The 23,069-nt window shown below is 40.1% G+C and overlaps 1 protein-coding gene across 1 annotated transcript in view; it reads left to right on the top strand.

Moving 5' to 3' along the window:
- Positions 1-15,235: 15,235 nt before the first annotated feature.
- The window catches only part of LOC126416887 (odorant receptor Or2-like), a 34,056-nt gene continuing 26,222 nt past the window's right edge, over positions 15,236-23,069 (top strand). The window contains exon 1 of the mRNA XM_050084770.1: positions 15,236-15,456. Coding sequence (XP_049940727.1) covers positions 15,236-15,456 — 221 coding nt within the window. The remainder of the gene's footprint in view (positions 15,457-23,069) is intronic.

Raw genomic sequence — 23,069 nt, 5'->3', positions numbered from 1 at the left:
TATTACGGTTCAAAGGTAGTATAATCTCATCAGATTGTCTACTACAAGGTGAACCTCAGTTCTGCTATTCATTTCATCAATAATTTCATTTCTAATACTCCTCATAACTTATTACTTTCATCTATCTTTCGTTTACTCTCAGGTCAAACTCCATACTCATTGTACCGTACAGTTTATTCAGAAGCCTCTTTAATTCCTCCACATTTTCACTGAGGATAGCAATGACATCATTGAATCTTATAATTAAATTCCTTTCACATCAAATTTTAATCCAGCTCCTAAATGTTTCTTTTATTTCCGCTATAGTATCTACGATGTAGACGTTCAGTATTTGGAGAGAAAAATATCCATATGTCTGTGGTAATCTGAGAATTTTTCTCTTCTTCTTGTTCTTTTGTGATGGATTGCAATTACTGTCAATCATCTTCTACTAATGAGTACGGTAGTGCTTGCGATGGGTAATGACTGGTTGTTGAAGTTTGGTATCCCTGAGATGATAATCACAGAGCAAGGCACCAGCTTCACGTCAGAAGCAATGAAACAACTGTGCCATCTGTTACATAGTGGAGAAATAAGAACTAATCCACTGCACGCAGAGGCTAATGGGAAAGCTCAGCATGTTCACCACATAATTGTCGATAGCCCCCATAACGACTGGGATATTCACTTACCATATGATGTGGCTGCGTATAATTCAAAAGTGCATGACAGCAGCAATCTCTAATTATATGTGGTAGTATAAAGAAGGAAAATACCTTAAAAATATTGAGTTATTAACCCAAAAGTTAGGAAAAAATGAGGAACCCATATAGAACTTTGCTATAACATTGAAGGATGTGTGGAAGTGAGTGCAGAAGGAGGACATTATGGTACTTGTGCCTGAATAAAAATGGTGTATTGGTAAATTGCCAACGTACTGACATGGCCAGTGGGTGATGGTCACTAGCCTGTATACACAGAAGGGTCAGGCGAATAAAGTTATCTTGTGATATCAATCTTTTTTTTTTGTATTTTCATGACCTGGTTACGAATCAGAAAGTCAAAATACAGTTACGAATTAAAATAGGTCAAGCATAAAGAAAAATAACCTATTACAGGCTGAAGACCAGATAATTATACAGGAATCAGAAGATAATTTACAAAGAGCAGTGTAAGATAGAGTAAAAATGTAGTATACTACTATTTATCTATGTGTGCAAACACGACAGGGATAATGATTTTCAAAGGGAAAAATACTGTCAGATCGAATACAATAAAAAAATATCGCATTAGGACATGTATCTCACTTCAGTTATCTAGGACGTATTATTAGTTGTAACTACGACAATGACATTTAGAAGAAGGTTAATCAAATTCAAGCTATCTGCCGGACTATAGGGAGAACTTTGGGAAGAAAAACAAGAAAGCAAACACAAGTGAAATTCCAAAAAGTTTTCTTTCTACCTACTCTTGTATACAGTTGTGAATCAAGGACAACAGTAAGAAAAAGAAAAGTCACATACACATGCATCACCATTGAATTCCAGGAGATATGTCAGGGTCTGTAATAAGAAGAATAAAAAAGGAATGAAACGAAAGGATCAGATTTAAAAACCCTTTCAGTTAACGATAAGATGGAAGAGAATAGAATGAACTAGATGTGTCATTTTGATAATATGATAGAAAATAGGTTGCAAAAAATAACGAACTATCAACCAACTAGGAATTATCAGCCAACTGGAAAGAGAGAACTAGGTATACCTTATGAGAAGTGGCTATAACGCCTAATCTTTGAAAGGAGATAATGACGATGGTGATTATGATATTACAGGATACACAAGTTGTGGAATTGACTCTACCGCAAACGTGGAGAACCATTGTCCAAGTGGTGGAGATTAGATCTTTCAAATGCGTTCCACACGTCTTACTGCAGGTGCCAGCATTGCTGTCTGGGAAGAAGACAGGAGGCCAAAGATGGAGAAAGGATACAGAAACTAATGTATGGGATGCGAGCAAAATGCCCTACATACTAATATCGCGCAAAAGGATAGATAGGATACTGTGTGTATGTTGAGAGTGTTTATTGAATGTGATTAATTATATAGGAACTACAGGCGCCATGGAAATTGTTGTGAAAGGCTTTTGTTCGTGTAATTTTCTTATTTTACTAGGGATACATTTTTTTGACACATGGGCATTTATTTTATCCATTTGAATTTATTTTGCAGCAGTAAGAATAGTGGGAAATTGTCTGACGGGCACAGCCTTGCGAAAGAGCTGGATCACCTAAAGTCTGTGTTCAAAGATAATGGATATTCTCCATATCAGAACGAGGAATAAACCTGACGTCCCACAAGATCAAGAGGAGAAGTAGCGGTTGCAGTTCAGGGCATTGGTCCGTATGACTGTAATATTGCGCCTTCGTAATGCACAGTCTTCATGAAACATATAATGTCAAGGCAATTTCAGCCCACCCAGAAACGCTTGTGCCTTTCTCGGTTCGGCAAACGATGACCTACGATTGTGGAGGGCTTGAATTAACAGAAGATGTTGCGAGTATGGCGAAGCCTACACTTGTCAGACAACACCCACACAACGTTGAACACGATCGTCACACTCGCCTTTCGCAGTCCAGTAAGTTAGCCATATCCAAGCATTGTGTCTCCACAGGACATTCCTTGTTCTGCCACAAAAATATTCTCCTACGAGACTCTTCTGAGATTCAATTGTTAAGGAATCGGTGGAAATACGTTTGGCGGAGATTTCTGACCAAATTGTCTGTCCAACAATTTTTCTGGTGTTTGAAAGTTTATCAGAAGATTTCCAAGAGTAGTTTCAGAAATTTATGACGGCTAGGTAATCCTACTAAAAGTTGTTAATAGAACATTTTAATGTAACGGTAGGGCAAGAAGCAATAGCTCTCTAATGGGAAACTGTCGACACCATACCAGAGATGAAAAAGTTCACACCATAGTTGAAAAGAGTAGATTATTCTCATTAGCCTCCTCCCAAATACAGTAAAAAAGGAAATGGAGCTGACAAGTGCAAATGGAACTGTTTAGTAACGATTTTTTTCTTGAAACCATAAATAAAGTTTACAGGATAGAGTGCCTCTAAACTGGTTTAGAATTTCATGGAATCGTGCAATAATAAGATACAGAATCAAGACATATGAAAGACAAAAACAAATTTTTCTTCAAATAGGGAAATCAGAAATGTAGATCATGATAAGTTGTTTATGATTATTGAGATGTACTAGATTAAATTAGTCAATAATTTGCAGCTCTTGTAAAAAAAAAAGCCAATGGAGCAGTTATTTTAGTTAAGATTGATTAGGTGATGTGTGATGGTGACTGGTGAAATTTATTCACAGGCAACAAGAGTGATTGAATAATTTATTCCTTACAACACGTATTTCTTTTACTACTTGCAGGAAAGGTCCATATGCTGTTACTTTGCTGACAGTGACCTCTCTGTGCAAGGGAAAAGGTAAACCTTCCCTGCTGCCATTACATAACAGAGTAATAGAGTATCTTTCTCATTTAAGAACAAGGCTAAGTAATGTATTATGAAATCAGACATTAAATGAAACAATTAAAAGAAGCGCGTACACACACACTCTTTATATGCAAGTACTCTAGATACATCAGATTGTTCTACTTCAACTACTCATCACAGGAATTACTTTATGAAAGGTCCAGCAAGGTGGAGATGAGGTATTATGTTACAGTGAAGAGTAATAATGCAACTAGCTAACCTGATGGCTAGGTACTCACATGTTTAATGGAGATCGAGATGGGAAACTGCTACGCATCTGAACCAAGTATATACAAACAAGTGTGGGCTGACCTGAAAGAACCGTCCATATTCTTCCCTAGCCTAAGCAAACGGGAAACATTCTTCATAGAGTGTGTCCGGGAAGTAGGGACAAATATTAAAGTACTACAGAACATAAAAAAATTATTGAAAATGAATTTTTTTTACAAACATTACGTAATTTCGCCTATTTACCTATGAAAAATTATGTCCTCTTTAAGACCACGCAATGCCGCGCAGCGAAGAGTAATGCGTTCATTTAAGTTGTGGATGACCCGTTCACAAACATCTTTTGGGACGTCGTTAGTAAAAGTTTTAATTTCACTCTTCAATTGAGGTGTTGTTGATTGTTTGTTCACATATACTTCTGATTTCACGAATACTTTTCATTCAGGAGAGTAGTCGTTATACGGGACGTGTGACATGTCGCACCACCTTGTTGAAACCAAAAATCCTGATTTTCTTCGATAAGAGGGAATACGAGTCAGAAAGTACGATTCGATAACGGTCGCCGTTCTTGGTGACGGCAGCTCCCGCAACATTTTCAAAAAAAAAAAAAAAAATCCAGGCCGATCACTTCTCCTGCCCAGAACCCAGTCCACACAGTAGTGAGTTGAGGATGAATTTCATCTTTCAGTGTCGGATTTTAGTTATCCCAAATTCTGCATTTCTGCTTACTGACGTCCCCACTGAAGTGGGAGTGCGACTCATCTGAGGAAATTATTCTCTCTGTGAAGTTCTCGTTCTCCGCTTGTACGTACGTAAATCGACGTATATTTCCATGATCTGCAGGCTTCAACTTTTGGGTTAGCTGAATCTTGTACGCATTTTCTTCAGATCTTTTGAAAGGATTTCATGCAGTGAATTGTCACGCGCGAGAGGAATGTTTTCTTGTGTTCGAATAGAATGCGGTTGTTCTGTTTTCTTAACGTTTGAAACACAACCCATGGTCTCAAACTTCCTTATCAACTTCCGAACAGATGAGTCGGCTGTACCAGCACTACGTCCGAGTGTCACACGTAATTCACGAACGGCTACCGTGGGACTTTCACTGTTTTTGTAAAAACTTTTTATGACTTACATACATTGTTCAGCTATCATCTGCTGTATGACGAAAATAATTCTCACCACACAAAAGCTATCAGGCTACTAATGAGAAGGGTCGCAGATTATAAACATGAAAAAACCATGGCTGTCAACCATCATACGACAAAACGGCGCAAAATTCAAATTCTTCCTTATTTCCTGGACACCCGTTAGTTGGCAGTATGTGATCATATAGTGCCGATGGTTGCTGGGTGTATTGTGTTTTTTAGTTACTCTTGGGATTGTAGTGTATTATTCCTTCATTTCCGCTCAATTACATCAGTTTTTTGTGCTTAACTTTTGTTGCTATAGGGACAATACTTCTTGTTAATTTATCTTCACTAAACTAAAGTTTCCACATTTACCATTTTCTTTCACTGACCATCACTTACCTTAATTTTTCATTTATTTACCATGATTTACTATTGTCCATCATAATTTTTAAATTATTTACCATGTGTTCATAACCATCAATTTTTTATTTATTAACCTCAATCTGTTACTTCATTTCACTAATATTTATTTCACTTACCTCAGTGTTTTGTCCATTTAGCTTCATTTGTCTTCCATTTGCCCCATTTGTCTCATTCTTTTACCTTTATTTGTTATTGATTTACCTTCAATTTTTATTCATTTACCTCAATTATTTATTTATTTAATTCAATTTTTCATACATCCAGCCCCATTTACCACAGTTTCTCATGATCAACTTTTTATTCTCATATAACAACTTTTTGTCTTCATGTACCTTAACTTTTTGTAGCTTTTACCTCATATTTCATTCATCAGCTTTAATTCTTTATTCATTTACCTTTTTTTTATTATCTCCACTTTTTATTTATTTATCTATATTTTTCATTCAATTACCTTCATTTGCCACAAGTTTTGATGCTCAATATTTTTCTACATAAATTGTTTATTCAGTTACTTACATAAACCTCAATGTTGTATTCATTTACCTGAATTTTTTATTCACTTGCATTTGTTTATTTTTGTTTGCATTTGTTGTCCGTTTGATGGTCATTTTTTTACTCTCCATTGTTTGTTGTAGATTTCTTTTGCTATCCAATTTCTGTTGTATGTTTGTAGCTCACTTTAATGTCAGTTTTAGTCATCTGTGCAATTTGGCGATTTAGAGTGAGCTGACTTCATTATATATTCTTTTATCACCATTTTTAGTTGTTTACCTTCTTTTTCATTGACTATGATTATTTTTAATTCTTTTCGAGCCATTTACTTTATTTTCCTTAATCTGCATCTGGTTTCACACTTTTTCAATATTTGTTGTCGATTATTGCTGTCTAATATTTGGTTAATGAAACGTAAATGTTTGATTAAAATACAGAATTGTTTCAAAACGTTAAGGAAATATTCCAAAAACAGTGGAAATTGTTTAAAATTGCTTGAAATGCAGTTAATTTTGTTTATTCGCTTCTATTATCCAATTGAGGTGAACAATGAGGTAGAAAATTTATCGTACATTTGTGTCCCAGTATGTTTTAAATCGTTTAGGAAAATCAATGAGCTGTAAAAAGAATTTTATATAAAATCATAGGATGTGATTACCTAAATACAAAATAAGTAGAAAATATTTCTATGAGGATCAATAATGAGTTTAAAATTATTTTGTCAAATTTAATAGTTTGGTTAGATGTTTAATTGTTTGGAGATAGAATCATTAAAATGAGAAATGAAGGAACAAAAAACAAATGATTATAATGAATTTTATGATATTGATATCGGAATTTAAAAATTTTTATGGTTAAATCATTTTTTGGAGTTTTTGTTTAAAATCCATTTTATATAGAGTTCGGAGTTTCCAAGGAAAAAAAATAGCGAAATTTTAAGTAAACAGTGTGTAAAGCAGTAAAAAATTTGAGAAATAGTAAATGAAACATTAGCTATTAAAAGATGATTTGGAAAAAAGTGGAAATATAAAATATTCGAAAAATCATGAAAGAAGTAGAGAAAAATGATCGAAAAGTGATGAAAATAGGTGAAATAGAGGGCGATTTTACTCATATCTGTGTGAGAACAATTTCACTGTGATTTGTAGATAATCTTCAAAAAACTTGGATAAACTTTTTTATCATAATTCCATGATTTTTGTCGATATTTACTTACAATTCAGTATTTTCTAATATTCTTAGAAACTGAGCCAGAAACCACAACGATGTCTACTAGGAATGAGCAGTACATTTTATTTTTTATTGCCTGTTTTTGTGCATCAAATCCAAAGGAGTGTTAACAGCTGAAATGAGGTTAGCCACTATATAGTAGGCAAAGCAAGGAATTCTACTATTTTGGAAACAAAAGTAACACATGACATCCTGTGGTGTCACCGCCAGACACCACACTTGCTAGGTGGTAGCCTTTAAATCGGCCGCGGGCCGTTAGTATACGTCGGACCCGCGTGTCGCCACTATCGGTGATTGCAGACCGAGCGCCGCCACACGGCTGGTCTAGAGAGACTTCCTAGCACTCGCCCCAGTTGTACAACCGAATTTGCTAGCGATGGTTCACTGACCAAATACGCTCTCATTTGCCAAGACGATAGTTAAGCATAGCCTTCAGCTACGTCATTTGCTACGACCTAGCAAGGCGCCAGTACCAGTTACTACTGATGCTGTAATAATGTACCGTCCAGACTGACGTTCATCATTAATGGATTAAAGTTAAATATTCCACCAGTTACGTCCTTTTTTCTAAATTCTAATTTCCTTGTCCTGTTCCAGACCTCACGCCAGCCTGTATGAGCTAAAACGCGTGCCTTTCGGCCTCCTCTAGTAACACGGTGTTGGCTCTCCTGCCAACCAAAACACAACCAAAGTAAGGCGGACATAGGAAACAGTGTGATATTGGGAATGAAAGCTTTTCTCTTTCCAAAAGTTGTTTAGTATAAAATCTAGGACTTAATTTCAGTATCAAATTTATAGAATTGTCCATCCTGAACTCTGCATTTCATGCCAGTTAATCATGAAATGTGCGAAAAGTGAAAAAAGGAAAACTGATGCACGTTATTTTGTTTTATAGAGAGGTACTGGAAATTAAGTGGGATGATATAGTATGACATGTGTAAAACCTAATCAATGAGGAAAAATGTCATAAGAATTATGCAGACAAAGGGACAAAATGATGGGGCATAAGTTAAGCATCAGGGAATAAATTCTATGCGAGCCACAGAGGTTAGAAATTGCATGGGAAGACAGCAATTGGTGTAAGTAATTGAGAGTATTGTATAGGAAGACAGTGACTGGAGTAAGTGACTGAGAGAAATGGTTCCAAGTGTTAATCTGAGATGAAATGATTGGCATAGGAGAAAATTACTGTAAAGCTGCTGCGAAGCAGACTGCAGATTGATGTGTCAAAAAAAAAAAAAAAGATTGCATTTCACTTTTGTAGTAATGAAGTGATTTCTGCTGCTACACATTTCTGGCAACAGGATGTTAATGTCGAATTAATTACTGATGTATTCTGTGAATCCTTTACAAGTCCCAAGACTAATTCAGGGCCAAATATCAAGGCATGTGTTACATTGAAATTAACTTTACCTCACAGTCAGACGAATTTTCAAGTCACTGTTTGGTCCATTCCGGTCTCTGAAATCCTGTATAGTCCCAGATCAAAGTGAGAGAAATACTTTATGTGACGTAGCACAGGACGTCACAAATCAGTTACAAAGATTACTAGATTTAACTCAACAATCATGTACGGAACTGTGTTTAGTTCCTGCCATATATGTTACACAGGACAAACCAACAAGAGTTTTAACAATAGATTTAATGACCATCTTAACGATTCAGGTTCTAGAACGGCACTAAGTATCATTTTTTGGCACCAAGGGTGTACAGCTACTGACCCAGTCTCAAACTTTTGCATTTTACATCGAGAAAATCAGGCGAATGCACTTAATGTCCTTGTAGGTGTGGAAATTATGAAGTTCATTAAGCAGAGTCCGGAGCAGACCCTAAATGGCCTACTGAAACTACGTCATGAGAACATCGTAGGTAACATTGTTTTTTTTTTTTTAATAAAAATCTTTAGTGAGGTTGTTCATTAATTTTTAGGCAAACAGATGGAGTAAATGTTTTTAACTTATAGCTGAGTGTTTCAGCCCATTATTGGTCTTTAATGGCAAGAGGTTGGAAGGATATTTCTTGACTATTCTTATAACTTTTAAAATAATTTTTCGGCACGCTGGAGAAACCGTGAATCCATACTTTCTGCTTACCAGACGATTCGCAAAGTGCACCGTTTATTCATAGACAAGGAATGTTCTGTCACGGCCGTGTTGCAACTTTAATGTTATGATTTAACATGTAAGTAAGTTGCTCTTTCTCACTATTCATTGTTACTGTAATTTGACCACCACTGTATCGAGCGCTTTATCTAATTTAACAGGTCTCAACCTGGCTACGAAACCGATAGTTGAAGTAATTATTTACAACAGCACCAAGCGGTTACAATTCAAGCCAGTTACATAAAATTGCTACTATAAATATTTTAGGCGTTATGCGTCAGTGTCCATGACTTGCCTCAGCTGTAACTGTAAAACTAAGGAATATTAGACGTGAATCTTCACGTACAGTTGAAGTTGATTATGATACTTCTTGCACGTCTCTGTGCACTGTCTGTTTATGATACTTTTTATTGTAGCTTCTCTAACGCAGCGGCAAGAATACTATTTTTCGTAAGATTATACATCCTGCAATTTTTTTCCAGTGATTATACAAGTATGAAGTGTCTCATAACTTTCTTGTATTTAAGATGTTCTCTATTTACGCGTTTTACCTGTTGCCTTGTTTGCATTGCAGATGATGTCGGTTCTAGTACGGCAGAGCCGAGTGCAGCAGCTGGTGGTGGACGTGTTGAACATGAGGAAGCAGTTCACTGAAAACAGCGCAGTCTTACGCAAATCCTACCGCAGGCGCGCACTTATTGTGTGCGTTGCATGGGTGGTACGATCTACTACATTTGCAATATAATAGTTGTAATGAGATAGGTAAAAGAGAAAGCACTAACAGCTCTCTTGTCTTTGCAGAAATTTTTAACAATGTGAGTTTGCACTCTCCAACCTTTGGTTCTCAGCTAGTAAAACATAGATGGTATTAGTTCACAGAGATCATGCAAGAAATTTGTGTCACTGATATGTTGTCCAGATAGGAAGTAGAATGGTGGCCACAAGCAGTAAGAAGGACTAATAGTTTGGGAGTAGCAAACGAGGGAATAATGACAATCTTACATGCGGTATTTGAAGGCATTGTGGGTTGCATAAAACTCAGCGCTAGGGGCAGGTGAATAATCTTGTTTGCACACATCAAAAAAGTTTTCCATCACCCCATTTCCAACAACTCTTGAAGACAGACTTTGACTGTGGATACTGTATCACAGACACAGTCCCTTTGACTGATCAGAGATGTCACTAAACCCCTCAAAGATGTAAACAACCGTGCATGAGAAGCGCCTATTACACGGAGGGGGTCCGACAGCTGATCAGCTTCAGTCATTCCATCAGGAAGTAGGTCAACGGCTCTTGATGTCTGTAGTTCAACCATGTCTAGACTGTCAATACCGCGGTTCGATCTCGTCCGTATTGTTACTTTGTGCTGGGAAGGGCTCAAAACAAGTGAAGTGTCCACGCGTCTCGGAGTGAACCAGTGAACCAAAGCGATGTTGTTCGGACATGGAGGAGATAAAGAGAGACAGGAACTGTTGATGACTTGCCTCGTTCAGACAGCCCAAGGGCTACTACTGCAGTGGATGACAGCAACCTACGGAATACGGCTCGTATGTACCCTGACACCTACGCCACCATGTTGAATAACGTTTTTCGTGCAACCACAGGACTTCGTGCTTCGACTCAAAGTGTGCGCAATACGATGCATGATGCGCAGCTTCACTCCCGACGTCCATGACGAGGTCTATATTTGCAAAAAAAAAAAAAAAAAAAAAAAAAAAAAAAAAATGGCTCTGAGCACTATGGGACATAACATCTCAGGTCAATAGTCCCCTAGAACTTAGAACTATTTAAACCTAACTAACCTAAGGACATCACACACATCCATGCCCAAGGCAGGATTCGAACCTGCGACCGTAGCGGCCGCGCGATTCCAGACTGAAGCGCCTAGAACCGCTCGGCCACCAACGGCAGGCCCATCTTTGCAACCACGACACCATGCAGTGTGGTGGAAATGGACCCAACAACATGCCGAATGGACCGCTTAGGATTGGGATCACGTTCTCTTCACGGATGGGTGTCGCATATGCCTTCAACCAGACAATTGTCACAGACGTGTTTGGAGGCAACCCATTCAGGCTGAACGCCTTAGTCACACTGCCCAGCGAGTGCAGCAAGGTGGAGGTTCCTTGGTGTTTTGGGGTGGCATTATGTGGGGCCGACGTACGCTATTGGTGGTAATGGAAGGCGCCATAACGGCTGTACAATACGTGAATGCCATCCTCCGACCGATAATGCAACCACATCGGCAGCATATTGGCGAGGCATTCGTCTTCATGGACGACAATTCGCACCCCCATCGTGCAAATCTTGTGAATGACTTCCTTCAGGATAACGACACTGCTCGGCTAGAGTGGCCAGCATGTTCTCCAGACATGAACCCTATCCAACACTCCTGGGATACATTAAAAAGGGCTTTTTAAGGATGACGTGACCCACCAACCACTCTGAGGGGTCTACGCAGAATCGCCATTGAGGCGTGGGGCAATCTGGACCAACAGTGTCTTGATGAACTTGTGGATAGTATGCCACGACGAATACAGGCATGCATCAGTGCAAGAGGACGTGATACTGGGTATTAGTGCTACCGGTGTATACAGCAGTCTGGACCACCACCTCTGACGGTCTCGCTGTATGGTGGTACAACATGCAATGTGTGGTTTTAATGAGCAATAAAAAGAGCGGAAATTATGTTTGTGTTGATGTCTATACCAATTTTCTGTACAGGTTCCGGAACTCTCAGAACCGAGTGGTCCAAAACATTTTTTTTTATATGAGTGTATAGGGTGGTCCATTTCAATCACAAAGCGGAATAGCTCCAGATAGAGATGAGATAAAAGTTGTAGATGACATAGATGACCTCGCATTACTGCCAATGTCGTGACCATGACCGTGATTTTCAAAGTGATTTGGAGCTTAGTGTGATTTTCTTAGATGGGAATCCTAGTAACTGATTTAATAGTTGAAAAGAGCAGCACAATTTACGTATGAAGTGATGTTTTCTGAACAAAGGAAAGAAGTTCTTGTAGATGACGCTCAGTTCGAGAAGGAAACGGTTATGTACACCATGTCATCAAAAGTATCCGGACACCTGGTTGAAAATTACTTACAAGTGCGTGGCGCCCTCCATCGGTAATGCTTTAATACAATATGGTGTTGGTCCATCCTTAGCCTTAACGAGAGCTTCCACTCTCGAAGGCATACGTTAATCAGGTGCTGGAAGGTTGCTTGGCGAATGGCTGCCTATTCTTCACGGAGTGCAGCAGTGTGGAGAGGTAACGATGTCGGTCGGTGAGGCCTGGAACGAAGTCGGCGTTCCAAAACATCACAGAGGTGTTCTACAGGATTCAGGCGAGGACTCTGCGCAGGCCAGTCTATTACAGTGACGTTGTTGTCACGTAACAACTCTGCCACAGGCGATGCATTGTAAACAGGTGCTCGATCGTGTTGAAAGTTGTAGTCGCCATCCCCGAATTGCTCTTCAGTAGTGGGAAGCAAGAAAGCTTAAAACATCAATGTAAGCCTGTGCTGTGATAGGGCCACGCAAAACAACAAGGGATTTAAGCCCCCACCATGAAAACCACGACTACACCATAACACCTCCGCCTCCGAATTTTACTGATGGCACATCACACACTGGCAAATGACGTTCACCAGGTGTTCGCCATACCCACACCCTGCCATCGGAACGACACATTGTGTACCGCGATTCGTCACTCCACAGAACGTTTTTCCACTGTTCAATCCTCCAATGACTTCGCTGCTTACGCGAAGCGAGGCGTCGTTTGACATTTACCGGCGTGATGTGTGGCTTACGAGCATCCGATCGACCATGAAATCCAAATTTTCTCACGTACCGGCTGTCACAGCACTTGCAGTGGATCCAGATGGAGTTTGGAATTCCTGAGTGATGGTCTGTATAGATGTCTGCCTATTACACATTACGACCCTCTTCAACTCTCGGCGGTCTCTGTCAGTCAACAGTCGAGGTCGGCCTGTACGCTGTTTTGCTGTACGTGTCCCTTCACATTTCCACTTCACTAACACATTTGAAACAGTGGACCTAGGGATGTTGAGAAGTGTAGCAGCATGGACTATCAGCTCGTAGACCGTTGCTGCTGTTACCCTTGACGCTGCATCACAGACAGGAGCGACTGCGATGGTGTACTCAACGACGAACCTGGGTGCACGAATGGCAAAACGTAATTTTCTCGAATTAATCCAGGTTCCGTTTACAGCATCATGATGATACTATCCGTGTTTTGCGGCATCGCGGTGAACGCATATTGGAAGCGTGTATTCGTCATCGCCATATTGACGTATCACCCGGCGTGATGGTATGGGGTATCATTGGTTACACGTCTCGGTCACCTTTTGTTAGCATTGACGGCACTTTGAACAATGGGGGTTACATTTCAGATGTGTTACGGCCCGTGGCTCTGCCCTTCACTCGATAAGTGCGATACCCTACATTTCAGTAGGATAACGCACGACCGCATGTTGCAGGTCCTGAACGGGCTTTTCTGGATACAGAAAATGTTCGACTGCTGCCCTCGCCAGCAATTTCTCCAGATCTCTCACCAATTGAAAACGTCTGGTCAATGGTGGCTGAGCAACTGGCTCGTCACAATACGCCAGTCACTACTCTTGATGAACTGTGGTATCGCGCTAAAGCTGCATGGGCAGCTGTACATGTACACGCCATCCAGGCTCTGTATGTCTCAATGCCCAGGCGTATCAAGGCCGTTATTACGGCCATAGGTGGTAATTCTGGGTACTGATTTCTCAGGATCTCTGCACTCAAACTGCGTGAAAATGTAATCACAAGTCAGTTCTAGTATAATATATTTGTCCTATGAATACCCGCTTATCATCTGCATTTCTTCTTGGTGTAGCAATTTTAATGGCCAGTAGTGTACAAATGCTGGTGAGGCACAACTGTCATTACTGATTAGATACCCATCAACACTGGATAGAGCTGTTGACAACTAGCATCCTTGCATCCTTAACGTTTGTTTCGGAATTGTCAATGGCTGGCTGAACGGTCCTTGTTTTCAACAGTTACGCAAATCAACATAGTTTTCTTCAAACGTTGAGACATAATTTGCCTGGCTTACTTGTTGACTTAGAGACCAGAAAGGAATGTGGATGCAATTGAGTGGTGCATCGCCACATTACTCACGAATCGTAAGGACATTTTTAAACGATCAATATTCACATCAATGGATTGGTCGTAATTTATGCTGTGTATATAATGGATATTAGCCTGGCTTGAGATTACTTGCTCCTTTTTCGAGTAGAAAATAGGTGTTCCAGAACAAAATATCAAAACACGTTGGGCAGGTATGACCTGCCTACAACATCCCAAGAACAGGAGGGCTGTGGTTGTAACCAGGCCAAACAGAACTTGGCACTCGACCGTCAGGCGTCTGAGGGTGGCTAGTGAGTGACACACAATCGGTGCGTTTAATGCTGTACAGCTATCAGATTTATGGTCCAAAACTTCTTGCGGAATGGCATCTAACTGTACTTTTTTGTCCATGCTAAACGTTACCTTGTCAGTACCATTCTATTGCCCTGTCGCGGATGAGTCTACAGAAAATTCTCCTTAGTTCTGTAATGTTACAGATCAACAATATACTGAATTATTTTCTTAAAATGAATGTCGTTGTCTCACAGTGCTTTTGGAGCGCTGAGAGCTGATGGTACACTTATTACCTCACAAAAGATAAAAGTGTTCATTTTGGAAATACCTCCAAAAGAGTACAAGAAGAGTAATAACTGAGTACTGCTCTTTGGAGCTCATCTTCAACATGGAACTGTATGTTGCAGGTTTTCCCGCTGCTCGCCATACCCATGTGGTTTATGGAGCCCGCACTGACCAAGACACTGGTTACGACACCTGAAAACACCACAATTGTCATTCGGAAAACTCCGTTAGTCATGTGGATGCCTATTGACTCGCAGACACATCCAAACTACGAAATAACGTACGTGATACAGATCTTACTCCTTGTTGGCGTTGTCCAAGCGACAGTCTTAGTTGATCTTTTTTTCGCCTGCTTAATGATCAATATAACAGCCGATATAGCTATACTGAATGATAACATCGCAAACATGCGACTGCATAAAGAAAATGGAGTTATAAAGAAGTCGGCGGAAGGAGTCAAGATATCAGGTGCGCGGGAAGTCATATATAAGAGGAAAAAATCACTAGCAGAGAAAGGTGAACCGTACGACGAGAACGCAGCCACGACCACACAATATACCACCGAACCCAACGTGCAACTGTACAGAATGTTAGCGAAGAATATTCAGCACCATCAAGCTATAATGTCGTAAGTACTTACATTTCTGTCTCATTATTTTTCAGTTTCAACGCTGTGCAACCACCAAATGCGGCGAAGTATGACTAAAGCTAAACTATAATAAATATTCTCTTGTCCTGCACAAATGCTAGTTTGTTAGTCTGGCCAGTTTTCTTGGGTGTGGTTATTTAATACATGATCAGAAAGCCTTAATTAAGATACCGAATTTCTAATACATCTTCCTGGAAAATTCTCCTTCCAAAACATATTACCAGTGAAATAAGGCTTTGTTGCTCTGGCGTTTTACCCCCTTCACAACGTTTCAGATTTCAATAGGTTATTCGTGAGATACTGAATGTACTTCGCAAGAGGATCACGAATGGTGTACAGCACAGAAATCTGTTTGAAGTTAAACAAAATGTTCCCCAGCAGTGTAGAATTACCCGTCAGTCAAAAGCACTTTATTGTTCTCTTGTAGAGGAAGTAGTCACAAGAAACTTCACATTCATTCTTTAGTCTCCTGAATTTTTTTTATGAAGTCGTGTAGTTTTCTATCCTGCACGTAAGTTTTATTTTCATTATTTTCTTCTTTCTCCCATTTTCATCCTTTTATTAAGATCTCTCTATAATATTACTGTTTGCAGATGTAATGACTGAAACGAATGGGGCCTAGTTTTTGCGTTCTTATAAGCACAGTTGTTTCAGAGATTATCTGAACATTATACTCTTGCATTTGGAACCTAAAACCTCGATGTAAATAACAACATGATTTTTGCTGTAATCTACACGTAGTTTCTTGCAGTTATATTTCTTGGATAATGTTTCAGTTTTATTCATTCTCGTAACTGGGAATTATTTCAGAGTAATTCAATACGTTTAGATTTTCAGTCATTAATTTCCGAATTATATGCGAAAATAACTCAGAACTTACCATGTTTGAATCGGAAACCGCAAATGTTTATGGTAACACTAAGCCCTAATGGGAAATCCATATAACTGCACATTTGTACATATACAGCGCTGCAAAATATCTGTTCAACAACCCTTTTGTTTACTTTTCTCGGCAACCCCATTATCGCAGGTGCTCTATTCCTCGCAATATTGTCATTGGTTCAAATGGCTCTGAGCACTATGGGACTCAACTGCTGAGGTCATTAGTCCCCTAGAACTTAGAACTAGTTAAACCTAACTAACCTAAGGACATCACAAACATCCATGCCCGAGGCAGGATTCGAACCTGCGACCGTAGCGGTCTTGCGGTTCCAGACTGCAGCGCCTTTAACCGCACGGCCACTTCGGCCGGCTATTGTCATTGTTTCTCCCCTCTTTTTCATTCACTTATTTTCCTGTTATTCGATTCGTTCCGCTTTTGAAAGTAACGCAGTCGTTCTAGGAGTACTGTTTGTTCTGTTTTCGGTTCACATCAATTTGTTTTGTATACCAACTGTTCATGCGATGGTTCTCCCCGTTATCGATCACTACGCTTAAACCACCGTTGTCCCGCATATTATCTCCTGCTATGTTCGCCCCTGGTAGCTGAGTGGTCAGCGCGACGGAATGTCATACCTAACGGCCCGCTTTCGATTACCGGCAGGGTCGGAGATTTTCTCCGCTCAGGAACTGGGTGTTGTGTTGTCCCTATCATCATCATTTCATCCCCATCGACAAGCAAGTAGCCGAACTGGAGTCAACTCGAAAGACTTGCACCAGGCGAACGGTCTACCCGACGGGAGGCTCTGGCCACACGGCATTTACATTTACCTGCTATGACGTGAAACAAAATGGGCTGCCAAGTTAATTCGGAAATCCCAGCTCTGATGTAAGAAAAAACGTATTTGGGCTGCGAAAGTAAACGGATAACCGTCCTTTTCAGCGTATCATACGGGCTGTTCAAGAATGACACGGAAAAACTTTAAAAGTGTGATGGATTCGGTAACCAGCGATGCAACGTAGTACCGAAAATTTTGGAATTTGGGCATCAGTGCGTACTAATACGTCATTCGTGCGTTAGAGACACGAAAGTGACCATAAAGACTTGAAAAATTTAAAAAAGGTTCTTTAATTTAAGGGAAAGGAATTATAAATACAAACCAGAAGTATAAGATATGTAAATGATATGTTACAGCAGCGGTACATATAATATCTTATAAAACGTAAGGTGTGTTATTCAAGTTGATGCTGAAAGTGGAGCAACAATATTTCTGAAAGTGCTCAAATCGCCTGACTCCAACATTTCTACACATCTTACAACGCATCTCCCATAGAATAACGTACGGGCTCGAAGACATAGGCTGTATATCACACCGCAAATACATAGATTGTGGCGGTTACATGACTCCACTATTTTTCCATAAAACACAATCTTCAGTCGTCACCAGAGAACGAATCCAAGCCGCCTTAAGTCAATTCATAGAAACCTGTTTACTGTGTTTTGATGGCGAGTAGCTTCGTTAGACAACATTTGGATTTCTCTCTACAACTTTTCTTGCATCAATTGCTACAGTATGCGACTCAGCAGACGTATTCTACTATTTTCACTTAAATGATACATAATCACAGAACATGTTTCAGAGGCACAGACATTTACATTACACTCCTTAGTTACCTGGTTCGATGAACTGACCAGTCGTGAAAGAAGGAGTTGAAACGGTAATCATGTATAACTGTTAACCTACCTTGATTGCTGTAACTACTACCGCTTACGACGATTAAACAACCATTTCCTACACTAATTTTAGGGACATTCACTTTTCCATCGCACTTACAGTTCCTGCATCTCTTTTTATCCGCTGTAGAGGTCATTGTTCTCTACTCGAGATAGCCTTGCTTTACTCGCGAGTAGCAGTATGTGTTCCGCTACTTTGCAACAAAGTTTCAGTGAAGATGTGAGTGCCACCTTCCGCTAGTCGCGTGAAATGGTGTTGTTACAGGGTCTACGGTAACCTGATGCTAGAAGATATTCTCTTATCTCCTGTTACTGAAGACAGAATTTCACTGGAGCCAATTCATGTTCTATAGTCCACCGTCTGTCTTACGATTTGAGCTGCTTTCCAATTCCGCGACTTCTTTATCTCTAACTATTCTGTTCTTTTAGCAACTCTCAAAGGAAGACAAATTTCAGTCTTCATAGGTTTGCCCCAGTAGGAAAGTACACGCAACTTTTTTTTTTTTTCAATTTATGATATTTACCTGAAACTGTCAGCTGTTTCGGAGGCGATCTCAGAATTTAAACACATTTGTTCTTCTTATTACAGAAGTTTACTCGCCCAGATCTCACCAAAATACTCAGTGGTTACTAGGTTCAGCGAAATTAAATCGTTATCTTCAAATCATTGGCATAAATAAAAATTTACATGGCCAATCCATTTCGTCAACTGTTCACATTAGTTGGACATAACTGACATAGGTGACACAGAATAATACCGTCTCTCGTCATACAATAAGAAAACATCTGTGCGAACAGTGCACAACAGTTTCAACTAAATTGCATAAGACTTGTATAAAATGTTTTTTCTATACAAGTGATCGGAAGATGCCGATTTAATTTCACTGAAACCTGCAATAATTGTGTATTTTTGTGCGATCTGGGTGAATAAACTTCTGTAATAAGAATAACAATAGTGTTTTTATTTCAATTTACTTATAAAATTATTCTCTGTAAATTTTTTTACAGTGCTCAACATATTCTGTGGTGATCGCGTACACGCTGTTCAAAGGAATTAGGGGAACCCGTATGTCAGTGTCCGGTATGTTAAATCTGTTTTGACCTTATTGCATGATTTGAGATTTTCGGTTTCAGTGCTGGCAACAATTAAAATCATTCACCACCTGGTCGCTGTGTTAAGCATTACAGTGTCAGTTGACCCCTCAGAAAGAAGCGAGTACCGGTATCCCAGACGGATGGTAGGTGTCATTTATGGACGTTATATTCAACCACACATATGCAATGTGACATTTTCAGGCAGTACAAGCTTCAAGGGCGTTCTGTTTGATCCAAAAAGGATGGACTGCCGTTCGTGTTGCTGCAGATTACAATGTTTCTCCATGTGTCAAGCGTAGGTTGAGGACATGCCACAAGGACATAGATCAGTACATAAGGCGAGTTGGATAGGCCGTCGAATCGTCGAAGCGTTACAACAGCACGTGAAGGACGATATCTGGCCATCTTTGCTTTGCGGCGTCAGAGAGATAACGCCAGCACACTGGAAGACGATCTCAGAAGTGCTACTGGAGTCGCTGTGTTCGATTACAATGTAATAGGTTACGGAAAAGGACGTTGCCACAGAGATGTCGTGTTCGACTACCCCGCTAGACACAAAAGCTTGCAGCTTGCCTTCAGTTCTCCTGTTCCGATGACAACTTGCAACTACGTTCCTAGCGAAAGGTGTGATACATAGATGAGTCCAGATGTCCTCTGACGCAAGGTGACGGTCGCATTCGTGTGCGAAGACCTGTGGTGAGAGGTACCTGCCAAATGTTGTGCAGGAAATCGACAGATTTCAAGGTTTTGTGATGTTGTGGGAGGGCTGCAATGTTGATAGCTATACGGGTCTTATCGTTTTTCGTGGTCGCCTCACCGCCAGGCAGTACGTCGAAGGGATCCTGTTAGGCCATGTAGTGACTGCTGCATACGGTGGTGGCCCTGAAATGCTTCTAATGCCAGGGCCTACGTAGCGGGCGTCAGAAGAGATGTTCTGCGAAACCTGGATACTGAAGTAATGGAATGGCACTCAGTTGGTCCCGACAAGAGCCCCATCGTGCATACATGAGACATGCTTGGCAGGCATGTTCGCGGTCGTCCGGTTGCACCGTAAACTCTGCAAGAGCTCTCGTGGGCTCCCATTCAAGAGTGGGAAAGAATATCGCAGGGTGATCTCTGTACACTTACACGGAGCATGGTGCGTATGTGTCAGGCGATGATAAACGCTCACGGAGGGCAAACAATTATTGAGAATATAATGAAGTTTTGTTGTGTACTTCATTTGCGAAAGAGAAGGGTGTAGTTTTATAACGTATCCAGTCCTCCATTATTGTTCGGTGTAGTATGGCAGACAACCAAAATCATGTTCCCCTAAATCTTTTGAGCGCTGTAAAATATGTGTGCTTTTTGCTTCAATTGCTAAAACCTACTAATGGTTTTTATGAAGTTTTGTAACTGCCTTCTGCTTAAAAAGAAGAAAAGAATTCTAAAAGATCATTGAATTAGCTACATTTTAATCAGCGCGAAAATTATTGTTGGATGTTTGCTGTGTTTTCATTTCTAATGCAGTGTTGAAGGACATAAGCGATTCGTTTGTCCCAAACTCTTGGTTATATTAAAAGACACCACGGCTTTTACTCGTATTTCTCTATGACCTTTTTGTTACTGACAAACACTCCAAATGTATACATATACACAGCGTGGCCCATTTACAAGTATCAGCGCAAATATCTCTGGAACAACGGTATAATTGAAGAACGACTTTCACAAGTGTGAACATAAGGGAGGGACTCATGAAAGTAAATACTATGGGATGTTCTAAAATGTAAGCTGATGCTAGTTTCAACACAAACTTATGTTGTTTTTTTTTATAAATAGGCACTCCACATTATTTTTCACGCAATCAATAACATGAAAAATAACAAAAAGAATGGCGTTGGTTGCATCGTAATAAGTCAGTTTCATTTTGAGAAATTACAAAGCGAAGTTCATGCTTTAAATAAGATAAACGCTCCGATATTTCTCCGATATGCAGACGTGAAGCCCTCGTTGACATAACTGCAATGTGATTGATACAACAAACGCTGGACTGATTGCGATTTACACAACTATTACGTGGACTGGAAACAATACAAATGCCCAATCACGCACAATGAAGTGTAAGTAAAAGGTATATTCTTTCGTTCTTTATTTATCTTTACTACAGTTCTAGAATGGACTAACTTTAACGAAATACTGAATATCATCGGCCCAGGAAAACATAATTAATGGCTAACCAAGAATCTAACAGAAGGGTAAATGCTAGTTGCAAGTAATTGTAAATTAATGACATAACGGTACATGACACGTACAGGCATATCAGTAAACACTTTTAATGAGAGCGTTACAACTGAGCTTCTGCAATGGCGAAACGAGTACTTAAACGTACAATACTGTAGTACCTACAAAACAAACACACATCTTCTCAGAAATAGAGAAAATGTACATCGGTATGCAATCACATTTCTCAAAGCAGAAACGCTGCGACGTATGTTCGAATAGATGATCATTTACCTTGAAACACCGCTGTGCATACTGCAACACTTAGCGACTCACTGCTGTGAGTATTTCTGGTGTTAGTACAGCACACACAACTGTAACATGAGGTTTCATGTTGTACTATATTGCTGGGACCTGCTGATATACCACATCTTTTCTCGGATAAGACAGTCCGTGGAGGTTAGGTCCGCCGACCGCGATGGAAACCTCTGAGCAGGACTGCCCCGCACTATCCATAGGACCGTCGATATGGGAATTGTTGATTTAGTGCATTTCTCGCCACATGACTTATGCCCAGGGTATTCATCGTTCTGATTCCCCATTACGAGTATTTGACGCAAATGAAGAGGTAGGTCTTCAATCTCTCCAGATAAAGTACTTCGCCAGAACCGACATTACTGTTGCCCTGTTGAAGGTGCCACCAATGAAATATGGGACAGTGACGTGTTGTCCTACAATAACACACAGTACATTTACACGCCACTGACTTAGATGTTCCACCTGACGAAGGAAATATGATTTTTCCGGTAACCAGCATTGCATACTGTGTAAGCTGACCTTCCCATGGTTTGTAAACATGGCTTCATCAAACAGTACCCTAAGCACAGAGTCTTATCCGTATGGGAAAACCCACGGACGGTATTCCAGACTGATTTGAAAGTCATGGCCTTGAAGCCCTTGATGTAGCTAAACGTGATACCGGTAGTATTTATGCCTGTGAAGGATGCACAGCATGCTCGTTTTAGGGATTCCCGCCAGTCTATTTGGATATCACGAGACTGGCATGAGAGTTTTTTGCAGCGGCCGCTAGAACAGTAACTGCTGCTGCTTCATATGTTACTCTCTTGTACCAGATCGACACTGATACCAATTACAGTGTACAGTAGACAAGCGCTCTTTGCCTCCACACAAATCAGTCTCCTTCACAGTGAGTTGTTGTTCGCACACATGGCGCCGACTGCTGTCCCTTTCAGTAAACAGCTGCAGAAGCCAGCGGTTGTACTGGGTTGTATAACAGGTCAGCGTCCATTGACCGATACTGTTGTGAAAGTAGAGAAATAGAACATACAAGAGGAAAACCATTACATATGTATGAGTGTTTGTGGCAGGAAACTCTACTATTACTTTCGGCCCTCGTGATAACAGCGAAAGCAAGATTACGGACGTCAGTCGCATCGCAATGACGAGCAATATGGGGTTCACACTTGCATCTCTGGATGTGCAACACCGGCGCGCTTTCTTTATTTCAAGCATCAAATTCCCTTTGCAATTTCTCGGAATGTAATTGATGTACTGTGAAGCAAACAACGTCATTATTTTGTGAAGTTTACGTTATTGATGGCTTAAGAAATAACAAGGGCTGTCTATTTCAAAGAAACAACATAAGTTTGAGTTGAAAACAATA

Source organism: Schistocerca serialis, chromosome 8 (assembly GCF_023864345.2).
Source record: "Schistocerca serialis cubense isolate TAMUIC-IGC-003099 chromosome 8, iqSchSeri2.2, whole genome shotgun sequence".
In the NCBI taxonomy this organism is placed as follows: Eukaryota; Metazoa; Arthropoda; class Insecta; order Orthoptera; family Acrididae; genus Schistocerca; species Schistocerca serialis.
This window is presented reverse-complemented; position numbering and strand designations above follow the sequence as displayed.